The sequence below is a fragment of the Idiotropiscis lumnitzeri genome, chromosome 4 (assembly GCF_059441095.1).
Source record: "Idiotropiscis lumnitzeri isolate Australia: NSW breed Sydney's pygmy pipehorse chromosome 4, RoL_Ilum_1.0, whole genome shotgun sequence".
NCBI classification, from domain to species: domain Eukaryota; kingdom Metazoa; phylum Chordata; class Actinopteri; order Syngnathiformes; family Syngnathidae; genus Idiotropiscis; species Idiotropiscis lumnitzeri.
In genome coordinates this window covers 11,056,847-11,077,500 of record NC_142394.1, presented here as the reverse complement: position 1 = coordinate 11,077,500, position 20,654 = coordinate 11,056,847, and the positions used below count along the sequence as shown (strand labels likewise).

The following is a 20,654-nucleotide window of genomic DNA, read 5'->3' as shown; positions in this document are numbered from 1 at the left end:
TTTATGTGGCCCGCAAAGGGCAAATCATCTGCATCAACTTTCTGTTTCTAGCATATTTTCTTCACTTTTAACAACACTGAGATATGAGATATTGCCATTTATTTGTTACCAATCCTCCCCTTTTAAAATAAATTGAAAAATTGTTGAACAATTACTTACTAGCTTCTGATTTCTAAACTGGCTTTCCAATCAATTTATATGGGTTCACAGTCATACCGCCCTCTGAGGGAAACCACAACTACGATGTGGCCCGTCCACAAAAATGAGTTTGATACCCCTGTTCTAGTACATGCTTTATTATTACTAGTAGGACAACTTTACCTTAATGATAGAACAATTCATTTTACTATTGAGGCACGCTGTGTATTTGTTGACAACTATGTGCATCTGGATTCAACAGTAGCGTTTAAACCATCCTTCATCCTGACAAAAGACAAGAGGTCAGCAAATGAAAACCTGAAATGAGATTAGAATCTGAAAGACAGCATACAAAAATATTTCACAGATACTAGTGCTGGTAGTGCGCAGATCTTTACTAGGGCATTTTTATTTACTTCGGAACATGTAAATGTCTCCAACTATTATGACAACGTTGTCCTACTGATGTGCAGAAATGTTATACAGTAGTGGGAGGCAGTAATGGAAAATTTGTTGGAATAATTCTACTAATTCGTTGAATTCGTTCTAGTAAGTATAAGGACACCAATCCTACTAGTATATCAACCTTAAAGTGATAATATTGAAAATACAGAACACTACAATCGAACGGCTTGCCAAAGTAGTCACAGTTTTTTTTTTTTTGTTACGCTGTTACAGCAGAAAAAACGAACCGCCTCCCTTCTCTCCTCCCTCTTCTCGTCCACATGAACTCACACTGATGTCATTTCTGTGATTGCCCAAGAACAATAGCCCGGGAGGAAGCGCGCTGCTTGTGGAAATACACGCACCACATTCCTCAGTCACACGCCAAAAAAAAATAAAAAATAGCGCAAATTGACATCTCAAGAGCCTTCCACTGCAGTATGGTCAAGAGAAATACTCTGCTGCTGCTAATCACTTTTCAAGTACTTGATAATGAAATCTAATTGGAGTTACAGGTTTCCTATAAGGATTTTCTTTCTAGATAGCCCACCCCCCTTCAGCTCCCATAAAAACAAAAAACCCTTAAGAGATGGAAAGAGGAACATCAAGCAAGGAATTTCCCCGTTTCAGAAAGTACTGCATGATGCAGCCATCAGTGTGGACACTCTTTCGGGCAGATAGGTCAGAGATAATTTGTCAATTTCCAAAAGAAAAAACTTTAAATACCCATAGTCTATTTTAAATAACTGTATTTTGATGTATTAAAATAAATGATTAAAAAACATTCAGTCAAACATGTTTTTATTTCTGATGAAATGGTATAAAAAAAACATTTGACACATTTTAATCATTTAAAACGTTAAACGTGATGTAGAATTGTTTATTTCATGAATTGTTTTGTTATAAAAAAAAAATCACAAAAAAAATGAAACAAATTTGAGGAAATAAATCAACTACATTACTGTAATGCAACAGGACTCAATCAAAATGCCCGGTAGACCACACTTGAAGAAAAAAATGCAACGTCCTGTGTGATGCACCCAGGCCAGATTTTGCCCATCTCTGCTCTATTGTGTGGTGCAAAAATGAGTCCCAGTAATCTGAATAAGGCTGCAATCAAAGGGCCCAAACTCAATGTACCATTTGTTATACAACGTAAACAAAAGCACTTAAGTGCTGTTAAAAAAAGAGGAAGGTGGTTTATTCATGTTAAGCCAACAGAGTTTATAACCAAGAGAAACTACAAGAAAGAACAGTACAAAAGTACAAAAAGTAAGGACAAGTTCAACAACAATGGAGGTAGGTTAAAACATGAACAACCCCATTAAACAACCACCCAATGCTCTTTGTCACTTGTCTGTCGCTAAATATGCATTGCAAAAGGTCAAATAATGACACTTTCTTGCTTAAAATTCAAGTCAACATCATTTCTGTATTTTAAAACTGCAAAACCCGACTGAACAGCTATGGTAGGATCTGTAAAGTGGAAGACAGTAAATGTTCCATCCAATTCAGGATTTACCCCTGAATTCAATGGAACAAAATGTATTATGCAAAGTACAACAAATTACAAAGTAATCTAACAACACATTGCAAAGTAACAATGAAGTTGAGAGTGTTTCTTACATGGCCAGTTGAGCATCGTCAATATACTGTGGAAATGTGTTTTTACATGTGCACAATGATGCAGCAATACAAAATTCCATCATGGTTGGGGTAAGGTAAGTACAGTAGCATCATAAATTAGAGTTAAAATAAATGCAATCATAAGTGTTATCGTTAGCTGGAATTTGCTCTATTTCAGCATAAAAACCTCTGCAGTACAACAGGATTAGGTTTTATTTGTTACAGCTGGTGTTGAAACCGTGTAATGTTTGGTCTCTTTTCTAACCCACATTTGTCCAAAAGAGAGAAGTGTGGAAAAGGTGAAAACTTTTCACAAAACACCAATAGCATCAACAACAAAAAAGACCACAGTGCCATATAAAAGTACAGTACCTTGAAAAAGTATTTGACCCTTTTGAAAATTATTTTACTGCATAGTTTCCCAACTTTAATGTATAAGATAATCAAACAAATGTAAAGACCGAAGATATCCAAATAAAATGCCGTTTTAAATTATATGACTTAGTAAAGGTGGTGTAGACTTTAGTGCCATCTAGTGGTGAATTAATAGAATACAACAACAAAAGCATATTCAAGCAGTGGGTACAATGGTGCCTCGGACAGACCACACTTTGCTAGTAAGTGTCGTGCCAAAGTACTTACCCCCGAAAAAATCTGTATCCCCTGTCGCGAAAGCGCGCACGCATTGACTGAAGGCGGCGCGATGTTACTACGTTTGTTTTCATTGAAAGGCACGAAGAATGTATGATTTTGTTTTGCTGTCATTTAAACTAGGTTTTCCATAAAAGTGGTAGTCTTCGTCGGTGTGGTTTTCGCTACAATTTAACACGTAAAGTATGCGTTTGACTCCGCCGAAATTGGGGGGTAATTTCCTGCATTTGCATTCGTTAGACCAAATAAATTTTGCAATCAATGAAGCTACCATAAGGGAATTTCAGTGATCAAAACACGATGAAAAGGGAAGAGGATGAGTGAAGTGGGCTATCGTGTTTCCAGCGAGATCAAATTAAGTGGCAAAATGCAGATAGGTGATATCCTGTTAGAGAACACGTAATTGTATTCCAATTGACTGATTTGTTTATTTTTTATAACCACTGATAGCCGCGTCAAGAGGAGCAAAAGAATAAATAAATAAAGTCACTCGCGTTCTGCGTCGGACTCGAGGTGCATTCACTGACCACTCACGCAGTAGGAAAGTTACCAGGGGATGCTGAGTCAGCACCCGCCAGAATAAGTACCCCCCCTCTAATCACAAAAATATTAACCTAACCCATCAAGTGACTTATTCTGTGTACTTAATGAATCATCTTGAGTAAGTGTGGCAAATTTGAGCAGGATCCCTCTTTCCAATGCAAAGTTGCAAGGGGGATACAGATTCTGGCAGGTGCTGCCACAATAAGTACCCCCCCTCCAATCACAAAAATATTAACCCCAACCATCAAGTGATTTATTCTGTGTACTTATTGGATCTTTTTGAGTAAGTGTGGCAAATTTGAGCAGGATCCCTTCTTCCTAGGCAAAGTTACTGGGGGGGATACAGATTCTGGCAGGTGTAAGTACCCCCCCTCTAATCACAAAAAAATACCATTACTAAGAGCACCGTGTATGCCCTTCCATCACGTACTGAATACTCTTTTTTTTTTCCATGTACGGTGGTGATGATTACACCAAATTAAATTTACTTTACTTTAATTAAATCACTCTGGTTTATTTTACCACGAGGGCAGTACATGATATATCACTCGCACAAAGTTTAACCAGATTTATTCATAGGTTTGTCACGTAAATATGATAAACCATGAAAAAATAAGACAAAGTAAGTATCCATGTTTTCCCCATACCTGCGTGGGTTTCCTCCTTGTACTCCAGTTTCCTCCCTCGTTCCCAAAACTTGCATGGTGGGTTGATGGAACACTCTAAACCAGGGGTGTGCAAACTTTTTGATTGGCGGGCCACAATGGGGTCTAAAATTTGACAGTGGGGCCGGACCAGGAGCAGATGGATGGAGTGTTTTGGTAACCTCACCTCATCGGAGGAAAAAAAAATACATTTAATTTTAAATAAAAGTGAACAAAAGCATTACAACAATATATGTCTTTGAAAAAACACAGTGTTTAGAAAATAAAACTTTAACAAGGTTTATTCATTTAATATTTTTCAAGTTTGGCGCGCTGGATTAAAACATTTAACAAGGCCGCATGTGGCCCCGGTTTTGAAATAGAAAATTGAACCAAATTGTTCCACTTTAAAATTTATTGAGATATGTACCGAATAGTCTTTTATTGGATAAAGTAAGTATTCCCTCATACGGACCTCTGTCAAACGGAAATTCCCTCACCCGGAAAAAAAACGTATGCATAAAATTTTCTACTACTATATTACGTTGACAATCAATTCCTTACCATGGAAATTTCGATATTCGGAACCCGGAAGCCATAGCGAAGCCCGCAGTGGCGCAAACTCGAGCAGTTCCCGCTCCATAAAACGGGAAAACATTGACAGCTCCCCCATGATCGGATCCAAAACGGCGACATGTAAATGACCCTTTGGCATGAGTTTTACTGAAATTGAGAAAGATTTCAAATCCAATCATTTACATTTACGTGTGTAGATCATGGCGTCCAAACGAAGAACGGCAATAACTGTGGAGGAGACTGAAATACATCTGATTAAGCGAAGCGGGATACAAAGTAAATTCCAATTCCAGCAGTTAACTTTGAACAACCAAAATAACCAGCTATGAGGTTCAGCGAGAAAATACTTTTTCATATACGGCCAGATAGGTTAATATGTTTTTCCCCCGTCATAAGTAAAATCGTCATTTAGAAACCAAATTTTACATTTACTTGGGTTGTCTTTGTGGAAATCAGAAAGGAGGCAAACACATTCTCATTGCACAGTCAAGGATCCTTTTCCTCAAATGGCGGTCAGATCGGTCCGTTAGTGTTGTGTGTCATCATGTGCCTCCGGAGGTTGCTGGGGTTGTTAAAGCTGGCCGTGCACTTTGAGCACGAATACGGCTTCTCCCCGGAGTGCGTCCTCAAGTGGATCTTCAGGCTGCCGTTCTGCGTGAAGCGCTTCCCGCAAAGCGAGCACGCGTACGGCTTCTCTCCAGTGTGTATGCGCATGTGGATGCCCAGCGTGGTCTTGTTGGCAAATGACTTGCCGCACAATGCGCAGGAAATGTGCAGCTCCCCTGTGTGAGAGGCCCGGTGTGCCATCAAGTCCTCGCGACTGGGCACGGAAATGCCACAAACGTTGCAATCTAAAGATTTGTTGACTGTGTGAGATGACAAGACGGGATTCAATTGCTGGGGGAACTGGTCGATGTGACTGGGATGTCCTCCGTGACCGTCGGCTGTTCTTAATATGGTCGTCTGAGAGGAGGCAATTCTTTCAAGCTGGCTATTTCTCAGCAGGGCTCTGTCACTGGCAGTGGGGACGACATTCAAGAAACCATCATGGGTGACTGTAAGGTCCTGAGAGTTAAAAACTTGCTGATCGCTTGCAGCAAAGAGGGTTTCAATCTCATCCTGGAGAGGTCCTTGTGTTCGCCCGCGAACGCTGACGATTCTCAGCTCCTTGTTACTTCCTGTCATTGATGAAGATCCCACAGGCTCCATGTTTTGTAGCCCAGTGGCAATCTCACTCTGTACAGAGGGATTTAGGAAGGTGTCCTGACCTTAAAAGACAAAAGACATTGTCACCGAACAAGCGCAGACCTCCACTGGGGATAAAACAAAGGCATTCATTGGGATTTTCTAAAGTACAGTCAGTGTTCCTCCTGTCAACGGACAAATATAAATCTTTCAGCGTACAAAAGGGAGGATTAGTGCTTGGAGAATAACGACAGACAAAATTGAATAAAAACGTACATGTCAAGAGTCAGCTGAAATGCAACCAGAATGGTTGCTTAGAATTTTCTGAATATTGCTCCAAGCGAGATCATTTACAGGACATTTAAACATGAACAGACTCATGCACACCCCTCAGACTTTGACTTACAGTGGAGTGATAATACAATATCAGAGAGAAGGATGTTTCTTCTTAACCTTGCATAAAAGCAAAAAAAATATATGAGGTTATGACTCAAATAGAATACATTTTACAACTGCTAAGGGCCTACTATTTTTCCAACCTCCTGCGTGCGTAGTCACAATTATTTTTACTCATAGATTCACCTAATCTCGGATTGTTTTAGGGAGGGGGTCTATCCTCTATCCAATATTAAAATCCAAACTAAAAATTTTGCTTTTGTGCTATCTTGACATCAAATAACTCGCGGCATGTTGAAGTCTGAGATGAGCGTCCATTACACGGGCCATTCACTGACCTGTCTTTTCGGAAAAAGCGACATTTGCCGCCATCTAGTGGCACCTATAGGAAATTGGGGAAGGGGGGCGTCCTTAACGCACAGGTTTTTGTGACGGGGCTTCGGCCCGGCTGAAAATTTAAACTGGGGTCAGACGTGGAATTTTAGACTGGATCCAGCAATAACTTTGACTGACATGACAAGATCAACAGGGACATGCCAGCCAGGCAGCATACTGTCCATGTTTTCTACTCTAACCACAATATATTTAGTCTTGAAACAAGTTTATGTTTTGCTACTAATGCACAAATGAAGCCCATCTTGCTCAGATGAGTCCCTCCAAAGCACTCCACGCTCACCAACCAAAGTGGACGTCTTTGAACCGTCACCAATAATTGGCCCACGTGAATAGTCACTGAAATTACGTTTACCCACAGAGGTGAATTCTTTTGCCAACTTGAAATGCATTGCAGCTTGGCAATATGCCCAGTATGGGACTTCTAACACAAACAGGACTCGTGAGGACTATCAACATAAAATTCCATAACTACTTTTTTTTTTATGTGCCAGAATATACCCCTATGTGATGTCTTTTTCAACATACAGTATACAAAATGGAACTGTAGGAGAAAAAAATCTGTGCTGTGATGCAATTGGATGTCTTCCACGATATTAAAATAATCCGAATTTCATATTTAATTGGCATTCCACTATGTAGTAACACTCAATAAAATTAAAGATACCAACCTGACAAGGTTGCAACAGAGCAATATGTCACCTTGTGGCATAGATATTGCTGGAATTGCTGTATGTTGTATAATAAGTGCAACTATGGTCCATTTCCTAAGAAATACATCATGTGCGAGATTGATATTTATTGAATACATTTTTTTGTTCAAATTGTACTGAGCAGACATACACTTTCCTATGTTGCAGGAGGTTTTATGGTTATCACCACACTTTTTGGTGGCAGAAAAAAAAGAACACAAACAACAACTAAAATAATACATTTTAAATCTCCAATTTGCAGAATTAATGCACAAGCAGCCTCTACATTTTTTTCCAACTCTGTTTGTACGACTTCTCGAGTGTTCAACTTGTAATAACACAAATGGTAAGGCTGTTTATCATTTTAATGAGGCACTCAACTCGCCCCTTTAATTGGACGAACACCGGCTCTTATTCTATAGTTCTGGACTTTAAATTCATGTCTGCACTAAAAAAAATAAACAAAAGTGATTTTAGGCTTGCCATTCTAAAAATGTTCAGCAGATTTTAGAATGCTCACATTTAGGTTAAAAACTGCGACGTCAGATTGCTGGCGGAGGCAGAGGAGAAGCCCATTTCACCATAATAGTACACGTGTATGTACCCTCTCCGTCTGTTATTTTTACACATTCACCTGTTTGATATGGTGAAAATAGTGAGGAGACAAATCTAAGAAAGCAATTAACGTTCAAAAATGTGTTGCGTGAGAAACTTCGCCGATTTCCTTGCTCTGTGGAAGAAAGCCATGCCATGTAGAATATTTGAACATTTGGATGTATATTTAGACAATAACGAGAGAAAATAGTGACTCTCGACACATACGAGTAGGCGAGTTTTGTTAAAATCGATCACTGCAGCTAATAAAGATCAAAATTCAACGTTAAGACAGCACTAATTGTGAAAAGTGCGCTTTTATCGGCTACAAGATACTTGCTGTGGGACCTTGGGCCGAACAAGAAGAAAGAGGAAACACCCAGTGACTCAGTCAGGGAGGACTGAGCCACATCGTATCTGCTCTGACCATGCATTCGCCGGCTAAAAGTAACATGAGATGTCATGTGATGAGTTTGTGCAGATTCATTTCCGCTTGTATAAAAGGGTTTAGTAAAATCATTGCTGTATGTATCGTTTTTCGCTTATGGCTTTCAGAAACAACAAGTGACGATGACGTAAAATAGGCAGGCTGCGTCAACCACTATCGGTGGCGTTTTACTCTTGAAGCGTCCACCCAACTCGGGTCTGCTCTCTGTGTCTCTCTCCCACTCGCGACCGGTAAAAACGAACAACCTTGCCTGATTCTTTCTGGCCTCAGTCGCCTTTAGTAACCTTGTTCATTTTAGTAACCGCTCTCCCAAAAGCGTCAGGGTATTTAAACCTGACAGCCGCGCAACGGGTAAGCACACCTATTTAAATTACCCAGCATTCCCCAACTACGTCACGTGACCCAAGGACCCAACCGTTGCCATAGTAACCAAACACCTTGTACCGTGAGGTTTTCTAGAGTACAAAGGTGACCTACTTTTTTCCTATTAAAAATAAAACAACTTTTCTTGTGTCTGATCGGGTGCTTAAGCAATAGCATACGAATACACAAAATAAAAAAATAATTATCAACGATAATGATATAATACACGTCTTTGTCTTTGATTGGCTGCACAGTGAAATTGGTGTCCAGTTCTGTCGTTGATGTGTACACCAAGACGTGTGGGTATATTATTTATTTTTTATTGATAAATATTATTTACACATTGCTTCAAATCTTGATATCATTGAATATGAATGCTCGTTTTACTTTCCTGAGCAAGAAAGACATCTGGTGAGTTTGTTAGTGAAACATCGACTTTCACGACATCAGGTCCTTTATACGCGTCAACATTTTGTTGACAAATAAAAGAAAAAAGAAAAATGTTCTACATGAGGAAATTAAGTATTAAGATTGTCGACTGCAAGAGCAAGCATCTTTTGTACATTGAGCTGAAATAGCAGCAACTCGTAGGAACACCCGCACTTCTGCTTTCTGACCACGTGAACCCATTACACCTACAGAGAGTGGAAATTGAATCTAGAGTTAATGTGAAAACTGATACTAGAAATGGTGCTATCACATCTTTTTTCGGGTGAAATGCTGCAAAGAGATTCACGGACAAGCCAATCACGACTTAAGTACTTTCACCATTAAGTGCTACGTCCCAATACTTTTGTCCATTTAACGTATGCTTCCAAAGACCTTGACCATGCACACTTGACTCACTTTCACTTGGCTCGCATCCTCCGGTATCCTCTTCATCTTTGATCAGGATGACATCAGGGATCTCTTCAACTGCACGCTAACAAAAAAGCAAGTGCATGTGTAAAAACAAAACATCACATTTGTTGCTGCAGGGCACGTAAAGAAAATATACCTCTTTTGGATCAGGAGGGGATGTCACGGCCGCCAGGTGCACAGAGATGGAAGAAGTTTCTTGGGTTGCGGGAGGTTTTAAGACAACTAGAAATGCAAGGAAACATTGTGTGTGAAATGCAAAGTGGTCAAATTTGAATATAGAGTTCGAGTTGAAGACATATTTTATTTTATTTTTTTTACAATTAATGGATGGCTGGATGGAAACAGCCATAAAGCAACCGACAACAAATATGTTTAATATTCAAAAACTGTACAGCGAACCCTCCCATTCTTGGTTGGGCAAAGGTTGGAACTTAGCTTCCGTACTTTAAGCAATTTAAGTATCAACTAAGCGCCATCTGGTGGCATCTTGGTATCACTGTTTGGCTTTATGCGATCAGGATCAGGCCAATCACTGATAAGCGAGTTTAAAAAAATATATATCACTAATCACCATCTGATCACAAGCTGAAGTAATATATAAAAATTGTTTATTTACTGCATATACTGTTGAATTGAAAGGAAATACAATCAATCCATTCTTTTTATCCAGCCCACAAAAGTAACACTTAACTTTTTTTAGTTTTATTATTGTGCGCTTAAAAATAAAGGTAGTACAAGATAGAAATAAAACGCAGGTGTCAGAAAAAAATAATCAAGTAAAAATGATTAAAATGATAAAACTTTTTGTTACTCAATAACTAAGGAGGACAAAAATGATATCATCTAGTGAGTGGAATTACTTATTTTTATAGTAAATGTGTTACTTGTGAGATCAGTGAAGCAAATCTCATGTCTGCTGTGTTTCTGGGGATTGCGTTTACTCGAGTCAGTGAGCCAAATCATCTGAGTAAGCCAACTTCAGTCAGTGAACCAAATCATATGAGCCTGTGCTGTTTTCAGTGAGTCCGCCAACTGGAGTCACTCAAGCGCATTATCCAAGTCTGCTAACTCACCTTATGTACTGTTAGTCAGCAAGAGGACTCACAGATCCGAGGAAGTCATTAATAACCTGGTTGATTCATGAACATAACAGTTAAAGCCGTCCCATGCCAATTACCTAAAGGGAGCGTGAACCAGCCCAAAATAAATTAGCATCAAAACAAATCGATTAAATATTCCATCGATGAATTAAATAATTGGATAAAATTTTATTTTGCAAGATTTTTGAAACAGATATCAGTTCAATTCGGTTAAGTCATCCTTTTCCAAAGTAAAAGCAGATGTTTGCATATATCTTATTTTGATGAATACAAAGAGTAAAGAAAATGTCATCATTGACACTACTGATCCTGTACATAGCTGTTGATTAATTTGATAATCGATTAGTTGTCGAACTTACTGAGTCACTTGAAGTAGTTCTGAAACTCTTGTTTTGTTTGCGTCTGCAAGACTTTCTTATACTGCACCTCGGCAGCCAAGTCACACACGCCACAAGGAGCCTCATTAATCAGTTACAATGCACAAACCGTTGAATCGTTTACATCCGCTTCATTATGGTTTTACTTTGTTTTTATACAAAGTACAAGATTAGAAAGTGCTATTTTCGTTGTTAAAAAAGTGTTGTAGAAGTGATCATTTGAAAATGTTTTACAGAAATAAACTGTTGCCTTTATTTGTTTCCAACCAAGTACAATTATTGTGAGGTATAATTAAGATGGTAAGTGTAATCACATAAATAAATAAGGCTCATTATTAAAACTCATTCACCGTTGTGGACATTTTTATAAGCATTACAGTTAATTTATGACCAATGAATCAGAATGAGTTGTTTGTATCTTGTTTCCTTTGCCAGAAGGTTGTTAAAATTATCTGTCACTGGTTTTAAAAAAATATTATGCATCAAAACTACTCGTGGTATCAGTTACTTGGAACCGGTGGTAAAAAAGTGCTACCCAATCCCTTATATTTATTATATACGTTTCTAGGGTTCTTCAAAAAGTGAAGTAAATTGATCTACTTACAGGTAAATTTTTTGGCTTACAGATTGCCACGTCCCTTGTGATGTTACTCTGACCTAAAATGATAACTAATATTTTCCGCAGGATCCAACTCTAATTCCATGATGTTTATCAACTAAAAATGTATCTTAACCGTGATATAGCTGTTTCTTAAACAGTTGCTATATTAAAGACGTATGAAGTTTTTGTTCATTTTTGTTTCTTTTTATTTTTTTTATGCATGGTATCTATTATACAAATAATGTGCAGCAATAAAAGTAAATATTTTTCCTACTTTCACACTATATTGCCTTCCTAAAATGGGTCTTTCAGATATCTTTCGAAAATTTGAATGTAATGTTAATGGCAATTTTCAAATCAGAATGACTTATGCGTAGATTTGGAATTTCTTGATTAACTAATCAATTAAAAAAAATAACAATTGTTGTTGTATAAAGTATGTTTCTGTATGTAACAATCTTTACAATGATAGCGGTCTTAAAAACAGAATCGAGTAAAAGAAAGTTTGAAACTCATTACACTCCTCGCCCAACCCCTCTAAATAAATAAATAAATAATCGCCCCCGTTGACTTTGCTTTAAACAGTCACAACTTTCTTAATATTTGCGAAAATAATACATCACAAGACTAGTCTTTGAATCTTTCAGATTTGGTGTAAATCGATTCATCTTTGGCATTTCACGCACATTGATGGCCACTTTATGTGACTGAAACTTTTTATGGGTCGGTTACCTGGTGTTTTGCACCGGGCTTTGGTCACATTTGCTCTGAAGGAAGAGAAGCGGCTGGCTGGCCGATTGCTCCTGGTCTGCAGGCGGAGGGAGAAGATCTCACTCCTCATCGCTTTCATCCTCATCCTCAGGCTCTCGTTGTCCCTCAGGCTCCGGCTGAGATGGAGCCGCAGGGACGCTGAGCTCTCCGAGAAAAGCTGGCTTATTTCCAGCACCGCCGCTTTCACCAGCACGTCCATGATGGATAAAAGCTGGGACTCGAGATTCAAATTGTCCGTCAGCATGTTTGTTGACATTAGTCAGGTGGTTGTCGGGGTAGAAAAACCGTACGAGGAGGAAAACGTAACGCTACAACGGCTAGATTAGCTTCAGTCTGCCAAGCTGGATAACACAATAGCACTTCCGATACGTGACGATAATTACCGTAATGCTAAGGATACGGGCGCCGCCTCCTCTTTTGATTCTTCGTCAGATACGACAAATGAACTGTCACTGTCGACAAGACTCTCTTTTATTATTGTTGAGGTGGGCGAAACGTAGGTAGAGTATCCACTTTTTTTAAGTAACTTGTTAAAAGGCAGGACAGAAATTAAGAAAATGAAAGGCAGAAAGAAATTAAGGACGGTCTCACTGCCACTTTTAGAGTCAACACAAACCCACACCCTCACTTGAAACCCTCACACTGGCCTTGAAACTCAACCCAGCTGTCTAAAACTGTAACCTTCGTTCAAACCCTTACAGGATGAAACATTACCTTGAACCCCAAAGCATGAAAGAAAACCATATTTTGCCCCCCTAACAATGTTTTGAAAACTTTCTTTAAAATCCTAATTGAGTCTGTTTCGAAAATTGCACACAGGCACGTAGATTATGTGTTCTAGGGTACTTTTAAATGCGCTGTTGGAGTTGAGTCACCGTGGAAATGAGAAGCAGTGAGTAAATCAACCTTTAAAAGCCAAACGTACTCCAATGCGTGTTCATTTTTTTGTACTCAAGAAGAAGAGGGTCAAATAAAGACTCAACAACTGATTAGAGTTCCGATATTTAGTTTCTTCAATTTCTGGAGTTCAGGAAATAGTACAAAGACAGATATCTGGGCGGCCTTTTCTTAATCTCACGAGAAACTGCACTCGGGCGAGCACAGTCGAAAAATGCGCACCATCTTTCAGCCCAGCTTCAGTTTTTATAGGAGTTTTTTATGTCAAGGCTAATGTAGGTTAAATCGGTTGAATCGGTCGTCCTCTCTCCCTCCCACGGCACGGGTCCATGTCCAAGGGAAGGTCCTCCCCAGGTTAGTCATCGTCTGGATAGTTGATTCCCGTCTGGTCCCCAACACTGGCACGCCAAGGCTGGCCTTCTCCGGCGGGCAGTCTCTCCGTCTCTCTCCCCGCTGGCATTCCTCTGTAATCTTGTCGGTGTGCATGTGTATGCAGGTATACGTGTATGTGCATGTGTATTTATATGTGCCTGTGTATGTGCGCGTGTATGTGCAGGTGTATGCGTGTGTCTGTGTATGTGCAAGTGTGTATGTGCGTGTGCTCCAATCTCCAATAGTTACGTCTTTCGAAATGTGTTTTTTGCGATAGCGTCTGTGTGAGTCCTCCAGTGCCCAATTTGGTATGTTTGCATCTTTACAGCCAATGTGGAGAATGTGCTTCGTCGTCTTTGTCCATGAAGTGCTGTGAATGTGAGGGCAGCTCAAGGAAATGCTATGTGTGCAAATCTGTTCTCACTACTGAGAATTTCAATAAAGTTCACACATTTAAACTAAGTACTATAAATTTAGCATATGAGAATAATATAGAAAAACTGTGAACATCAGGACTACAATCCCAGTCATTCTTGTGACCCGTACTTCTAGATTCCTTTGATAAATGCTTCTTGTTTCATCAATGTTTAAAATATTCAATAAATATGAACCTGCTAACTTTAATAATCGACATTCTGTCCCGTATGTGTTTAAAATAATGCCAGTGATCGTAATACAATCCTTCAGCGCTATATAAATAAAAGTATAATTATTAGTACTAGTAGTACTGTATAATATGTTATGACTTATTGATTTATTTACTATGGGCTGGATTAAACTCATTTTATGGCCCATGAGCCCTATGTTTCCCACCCCTGCATGAAGTCCTCTACAAATTGTTCAAATCGTCAATATTTCATTCGTAACAACTATGATTATAATCATATTTTATTGTTCATCACAGTGTTGTACAGCCATTCTGAAACTCTTAAATGGTTCTTGCATCAATGGATCATTAAAAATATTTATTGTTGCAGTTATTTTCTTAAAATACACAATCGTTAGAATTTAAAGGTGTCTACTTGATGTGTACTGGAACAAAACATAATTTTATACAAAAGTAAACATTACACAGCTTACATAAGTGACACAGTGTCAAACCAACAACATACTAAGACATTCTCAATTATCCTCGAACCCAAAATATTTTTGGGGTCATTTCCTTCCTAGGACTCTGCCTTCACTGGCACGCCTCCATCACCCTCCGTCTCACAGCTCTTTGTTGCCTCTCCTTCCTTTCCAGTTGTTTCTGGGCCATCTCTGCCTTTCACTTCCTGGCCACTCATCAGTGTCCCATTCTCAGCATGCTCAGCCTCATCCTTGTCCACCGACAGCTCTTTGGCGACATCCTCTCCCTTCTCGTCCTTCTCTTCGTCTGCTTTGACTTTGTCCTCTTTCTCTTTCTCCTCTTTGTCTTTCTTGTCTTTCTCCAGTTTGGAGAGGCTGTGACACAGGGACTGGACGTAGGTGAACACACACATGGGGTCCGGGTGGTTGCCCATCATGAGCATGTCAGGCACTTCCAACAGTGGCCAGCAGTCTGCCAGCGTCCTGGGGGAAAGTGCAGAGAAGAACAACGGCATGAGTGAAATCAATCATGGATGAGTGGGTGGACCGTTGGATGGATGATGGTGCTGTGGATGTGCGGGTGGATTCAGATAATTGAGGATGGATGGATAGATTGATAGATGACAGATGGACAAATAGATACAGTAGATGAAAGTTCGATGATAGTTGCATGCTGGATGTTGATAGAAGGAGGGATTGAAAGATATATGCACGCATGGCAGATTGCTAGACGACAGACAGATCGACATAAAACTAGACAGACATAAATAGATGCATACTCTGCGGTCTGGAAGGCCAGTGTGAAATTCTTCTCCCTTTCGGTGGGTTTCAAGGCATTGTAATCGAAAGCGTCGGGGAAGTAGCGGTGGATCAACGCACAGAAAGCCATCCCGTCAGACCAAGATGAGGAGAAGTTTTCTATGTTGACGCCCTGAAAGAAAGAGAGAAATCTTAATGTCTTCAGTTGACTGAATAATATATATTGCTGAATCGTCATTTGACAGCGTACCTGATAGTGTTGAGTTTTGCTGCGGCACCACTGCAACATTCTCTGTTTGATGGAAGCCCCCGTGGCCGAAGCTGTGGATGACTTCTGAATTTTGAAATTGCGTGCTACTGGTGTCCTAGACAGGTCATAAACAGGTGTGTGCTGAAGTACATCTAACAGAGCAAAGTGCAGCTCTTGTTGGTGGGTGGATGGATAGATAGACAGATGTATTGATGATGGATGGTGGGATGGAGGAGAAAAGGGTGGCTTTTGGATGAAAAGATGGTTAGACAGACCAAGAGGTGGGGGCATGGAAAGATGGATGAAAGTCTGATAGATTGATTATGGATGGAAGGATGAATGGGTTGATGAAAAAATGGATGGATGGATGACAGATGCACTAATGGACAGATTGGGAGGGATTGATGAACAGATTGATGAAAACATGGATAATGGATGAAAGCTTGATGGAGGATTAGAAGGATGACAGGGATATAGATAGATTGATGATGAAAGATAGAAGGCTGGATAGATAAATGGATAAATGGCTTATGGCTCGATGATGGATGGATAGAAAACCGATTGATAATGGAAGGATAGATGGAAGGGTGGGTAGATAGATAGATACATAGATTGATCGATTTGTGTCTCTTGTATTTTGTGACTCACTCAGGTGCGCCCTGTTGGAACTTAGCGATGATGTCACTCTTTTTGGACGCTCGGCCAGAGCGAGCTGAGGGTCTGGGACGAGGCACAGCTTGAGGTGTTGCTTTTGGGTTTCTTTTGGCCTTCACTGGTTTCTCGGCCTCTTTTAACTTTTCTTTGTCTTTTGCTTGATCTTCTTGGACTTGCTTTTTCTCCCCCTCTTCCTTTTCTGGCTTTTTCTCAACATTTTTGTCTTCACTTACATTTTCTTCAACTTTTTCTTTGCTCTCGATCTTCTCCTCCCCATTATCTCTATGTTTGACCTCTTCCCTATCTTTTTCCTTTTCTTTCTCTCCAAGGTCCTTCTGGTCTTCTTGTCCAGTTTCTTCAGTGACACCTTCAACTGACTTTGAAGCAGTTGTCTTCAAAGAGTGTGTGTCCACAGCCTCCTCACCCCCCACTTGTGGTGCCGGACCCTCCCTCACCTCTGCCATTATCCCCTGACCTTCCATCGCGCCCCTCTCTGGAGTCCCGCCTCCGGGGTCGCTGTTCTGCACAAGCTCTGGTTCATCTGTCTGCAGGGCAATCAGCACAGAACTCACTCAGGGACTCAATCCATAAAGTCATTGAACATTCCACTGGTAGAGTTGTAGGTATTTTTGTTTTGTCTGTGCATGCGTTGCCATGATGAATGTTTCTATTCAAATATATTGTTTAAAACTTTTTAACTACTACAACATTAATACTAGTTTTCTTCAATTGGCTATGCAATTTTGCAATTTATTAGCATTTAGCTAGCAGACTTCCACTAGGCAAATGTGATTTGGGTATAGATGTGTAATTCACTTCAGAGTCGTGACATCATGGTGATATTGATTTTTTTTTTAAGAAGACTATCCATCCATCCATCTTCTGTACCACTTCTCCTCACTAGGGTTGCGGGGGGTGCTGGAGCCTATCTCAGCCATCTTCGGGCAGTAGGCGGGGTACACCCTGAACTGGTTGCCAGCCAATTGCAGGGCACACAGAGGCGAACAACCTTCCGCACTCACACTCATACCTAGGGGCAATTTAGAGTGTCCAATCGGCCTGCCATGCATGTTTTTGGAATGTGGGAGGAAACCGGAGTACCCGGAGGAAACCCACGCAAGCACGGGAGAACATGCAAACTCTACACAGGATGGCCGGAGCTGAGATTGAACCCACGCCCGATGTTGTCTTTCACTGTGAGGCCATCGTGCTAACCAGTCGGCCACCGTCCCGCCCTTAGACTAAGCATCTACTTAAAAAATTTGATCAGGATCCAGTTGATTTTATTTTGTGCAGCCACTTGACAAAATAGAATTGAGTAAATTCATGCCACCATTTTTTCCCAGTAGGTGTGCTGTTTAGGCAAACTAATCTGTCCAGGGCCTTCACAATCAATAGTGCTGGCCATTATATAAAATTTTAAAACAGAGGTGTCAAAGTCATTTTTTGTGAACGGGCCACATCGTGGTTCTGGTTTCCCTCAGAGGGCCGTTATGACTGCAAACTCATAAATCACCTTACATTATCACTTACACACAACACATTGATACAAAGCTAGTTTTGAAGTCAAAAGCCAGTAATAAATGGCAATATCTCATATCTCAATGTTGTTAAAAGTGACGAAAATGTGCTAGAAGCAGCAAGTTGAAGCACATGATTTTCCCTTCGCGGGCCACATAAAATGAGGTCGCGGGCCACATCTGGCCCCCGGGCCTTGAGTTTGACACATGTGTTTTAAAATATATTAGCAGAGTAATAAATTAATATTAACTCTTAACTACTCCAGATGATGCACATGGCACAGCTGTGTGCTGTCATATGGTGTTTATATCGACGGTTTCTATAATGGCAAGGTGATAGGGGTTATATTGAGTGGCGGATTGAGCCGTATAAATCCCCATTTAAGATCAAGATAGCAAAGGCAGAGCTTGCCACTGACTAGAGGGCAGAAGGTACACTAAACTTGTGTATTCGCCTGTTGCCATTGATGCAGCTGTATTGTAAAATCGGTGCCTTGGTTCAATAATAGTTAGCAAACACAAAAGTGGTGGATCTTCAGTAGTAAAGATACTTGTTTTGTTGGCACTCAAGACTAAAGATTATGGTTTGAAGTCAGAGCAGCTAATATTAGTCAGCACTCTCCTCTGGAGAACTGACAGCCCAAAGCGAGCAGTCATGCAACGTGAGATAGGAAACACCACTCTGGAATTGTGGAGCATCTCGATTTAGACATTTTACATCCGGATGGTCAACGTTCACTTTCAAGGGGAATCATCTGTTGAACATGTTGACAAATGAAAACCTATCCAATTTTTTTTTTTTTTTTAAATTTGACTTTGAGATTAAAAAAAAGAATTTAAAAAATGTGCATGCTTGCTTTTTTGTTGGACAGCAATGATATATGGTGGCATGTGTATTGCGGTGATATTATAGTGGTACGTGTATTGTCTTACTATACGGGGTCAAATGTTGAAAATCATCACTTATCACCGATCAAATATTTGAAGTGCGTCATTCATTCTGGCAACTGAAAGATCTGATGCAACATGAGCATTTTAAGTAGATTCAAATTTCTTTTAAATAGCTGAGCTTGAAAAGTTTTAGAATACAGACATAAAATACCACAACTCATCTTGTTTCTATCTTAATTTTCTTTACCTTTCAAATAACACTTTCCTATTTGATGGGCTGATATTATATGATATAATGTAATTTTACGATATGGGTGGTAGATCATACACTACCACCTAAAATTGCACATCGACGTTTTGCATCACAATTTACAACTACTGCTATTGTACTCTTACCTTGGCTTATAAGGCAGAGCTTCACAAACATTTTTACAGCAAGTGTCACCTAATGAATATCTGACTACTTGAGTACGCATGTTGACACCATAGCAAAAAGTGATTGAGATATTTACATTGTTCAGTTGTCAGTGTGAGAGTCATGCAGTACTGTCAGTAAAGATGAACAGAATAAAGCATTTTGAATGGACAGACACACATACCTGCTTGCTGTCGCTTGAATCAGTCTGACTTGTCCCCTCTGAAAACTCAGGGGTCTCCTGGTTTACTCCATCTCCATCCATCACAACTGCAGTTAAATCCGATTTCTCAACAACCTGTTCAATGCAGTGCTACGCTCGCTTCTTCACTCTGTTGTCTCTCCGCTCCATTCACCCGACACCCTCTCCCTCCACTTTGCGAGGATGCCTTTGCTTCTTTATCTGACCTTTCTTACAACACATGTCCCAAAAATAGCATCTTAGTGACATAGGCGAAGTCCAACGTGGCCGGACAGCTGCATCTGCTGTGGAAACCGTGGCAGTACACACATGCACACAAACACACACACTCCACTATTTTGACATTCGGCACAACTACAAAGACAAGTCACTGACTCAATGTCAACCTGCCACAGCATCTGTAGCTACAGAATGTGTGAAAGTGTAAGTGTTTGAATCAAATCCATATAAATGTGATGTACTGTTTTCTAAATGATGCTAGTGAGGTAAGGCTTGGACAAACGATACCAATTTAGTTCAACAGCAACTATTTCTACGACACTGAAAGTTTTTCTCGGCAGATTGTAGCTCATTCGAAACTGAACCTCACACAGCGGAGCCACTGGCCGAAGAAAGCGTTGCTCACAGCAACAAAAACATGGCAAACGGATGGCAAACTCCTCTTAAGGCTAGCAAGTCACAGATAGCATCACTCTTCCTAGCCAACGATCACCCTTTGGACAATAAAATGGAGCAACATTGCCTGAGGCTGGGTGGCTCTAGCGAGATGAGAAATACCTCTCTGCTTTGACTAGATGACAACCTACTCAACTCAGCCTTCAACATCGATGGACAACATCTTTTTCGAGCCGACCATCACGCCTGTTTGGGGAAGAAACATAGAGGTGGGTTCTGTACCTAATATCAACAAATGTTGGTGCACAAACAGTGGATCTATAGGAAGCCAAAGAGCTTTTGACTGTTAGATGTCAGCCATACTACTTGCCTCACAAGTTCACAGCTGTCTCTGTCACTGCAGTTTACATTGCTTCAAAAGCTCATGCTAAGGCGTTACAGGAGCTCCAAGACACAATTAGCTCCCTACAACCCAAGCACCCTGAGGCATTTGCACTGCCCCGCCCCAAGTTGCCTTCTTTGAACACATCTCCATACTGCTGGACCCAAACTAGAAATAATAGGGAAACATTCCAAGCCCACAGTCAGGAGTGTCAAGTTGTGGTCTA

At 40.2% G+C, this 20,654-nt stretch overlaps 2 protein-coding genes across 2 annotated transcripts; both read right to left on the bottom strand.

Moving 5' to 3' along the window:
• Positions 1 to 4,747: 4,747 nt before the first annotated feature.
• On the bottom strand, positions 4,748 to 12,867 carry LOC148338097 (uncharacterized). The gene is made up of 4 exons (XM_088294076.1): positions 12,365 to 12,867; positions 9,691 to 9,776; positions 9,540 to 9,615; positions 4,748 to 5,890 (listed from the first exon to the last, which is right to left on the bottom strand). Exons 1-4 carry the CDS (start codon positions 12,657 to 12,659, stop codon positions 5,136 to 5,138), a joined length of 1,212 nt encoding a protein of 403 aa, XP_088150202.1. The 5' UTR covers positions 12,660 to 12,867; the 3' UTR covers positions 4,748 to 5,135.
• Positions 12,868 to 14,595: 1,728 nt separating this feature from the next.
• smtnl1 (smoothelin-like 1) lies at positions 14,596 to 19,605 on the bottom strand. The gene is made up of 5 exons (XM_088294457.1): positions 19,414 to 19,605; positions 16,398 to 16,948; positions 15,750 to 15,864; positions 15,520 to 15,671; positions 14,596 to 15,223 (listed from the first exon to the last, which is right to left on the bottom strand). The coding sequence occupies exons 1-5, from the start codon at positions 19,492 to 19,494 to the stop codon at positions 14,839 to 14,841; spliced, it is 1,284 nt and encodes a 427-aa protein (XP_088150583.1). The 5' UTR covers positions 19,495 to 19,605; the 3' UTR covers positions 14,596 to 14,838.
• Positions 19,606 to 20,654: the final 1,049 nt, after the last annotated feature.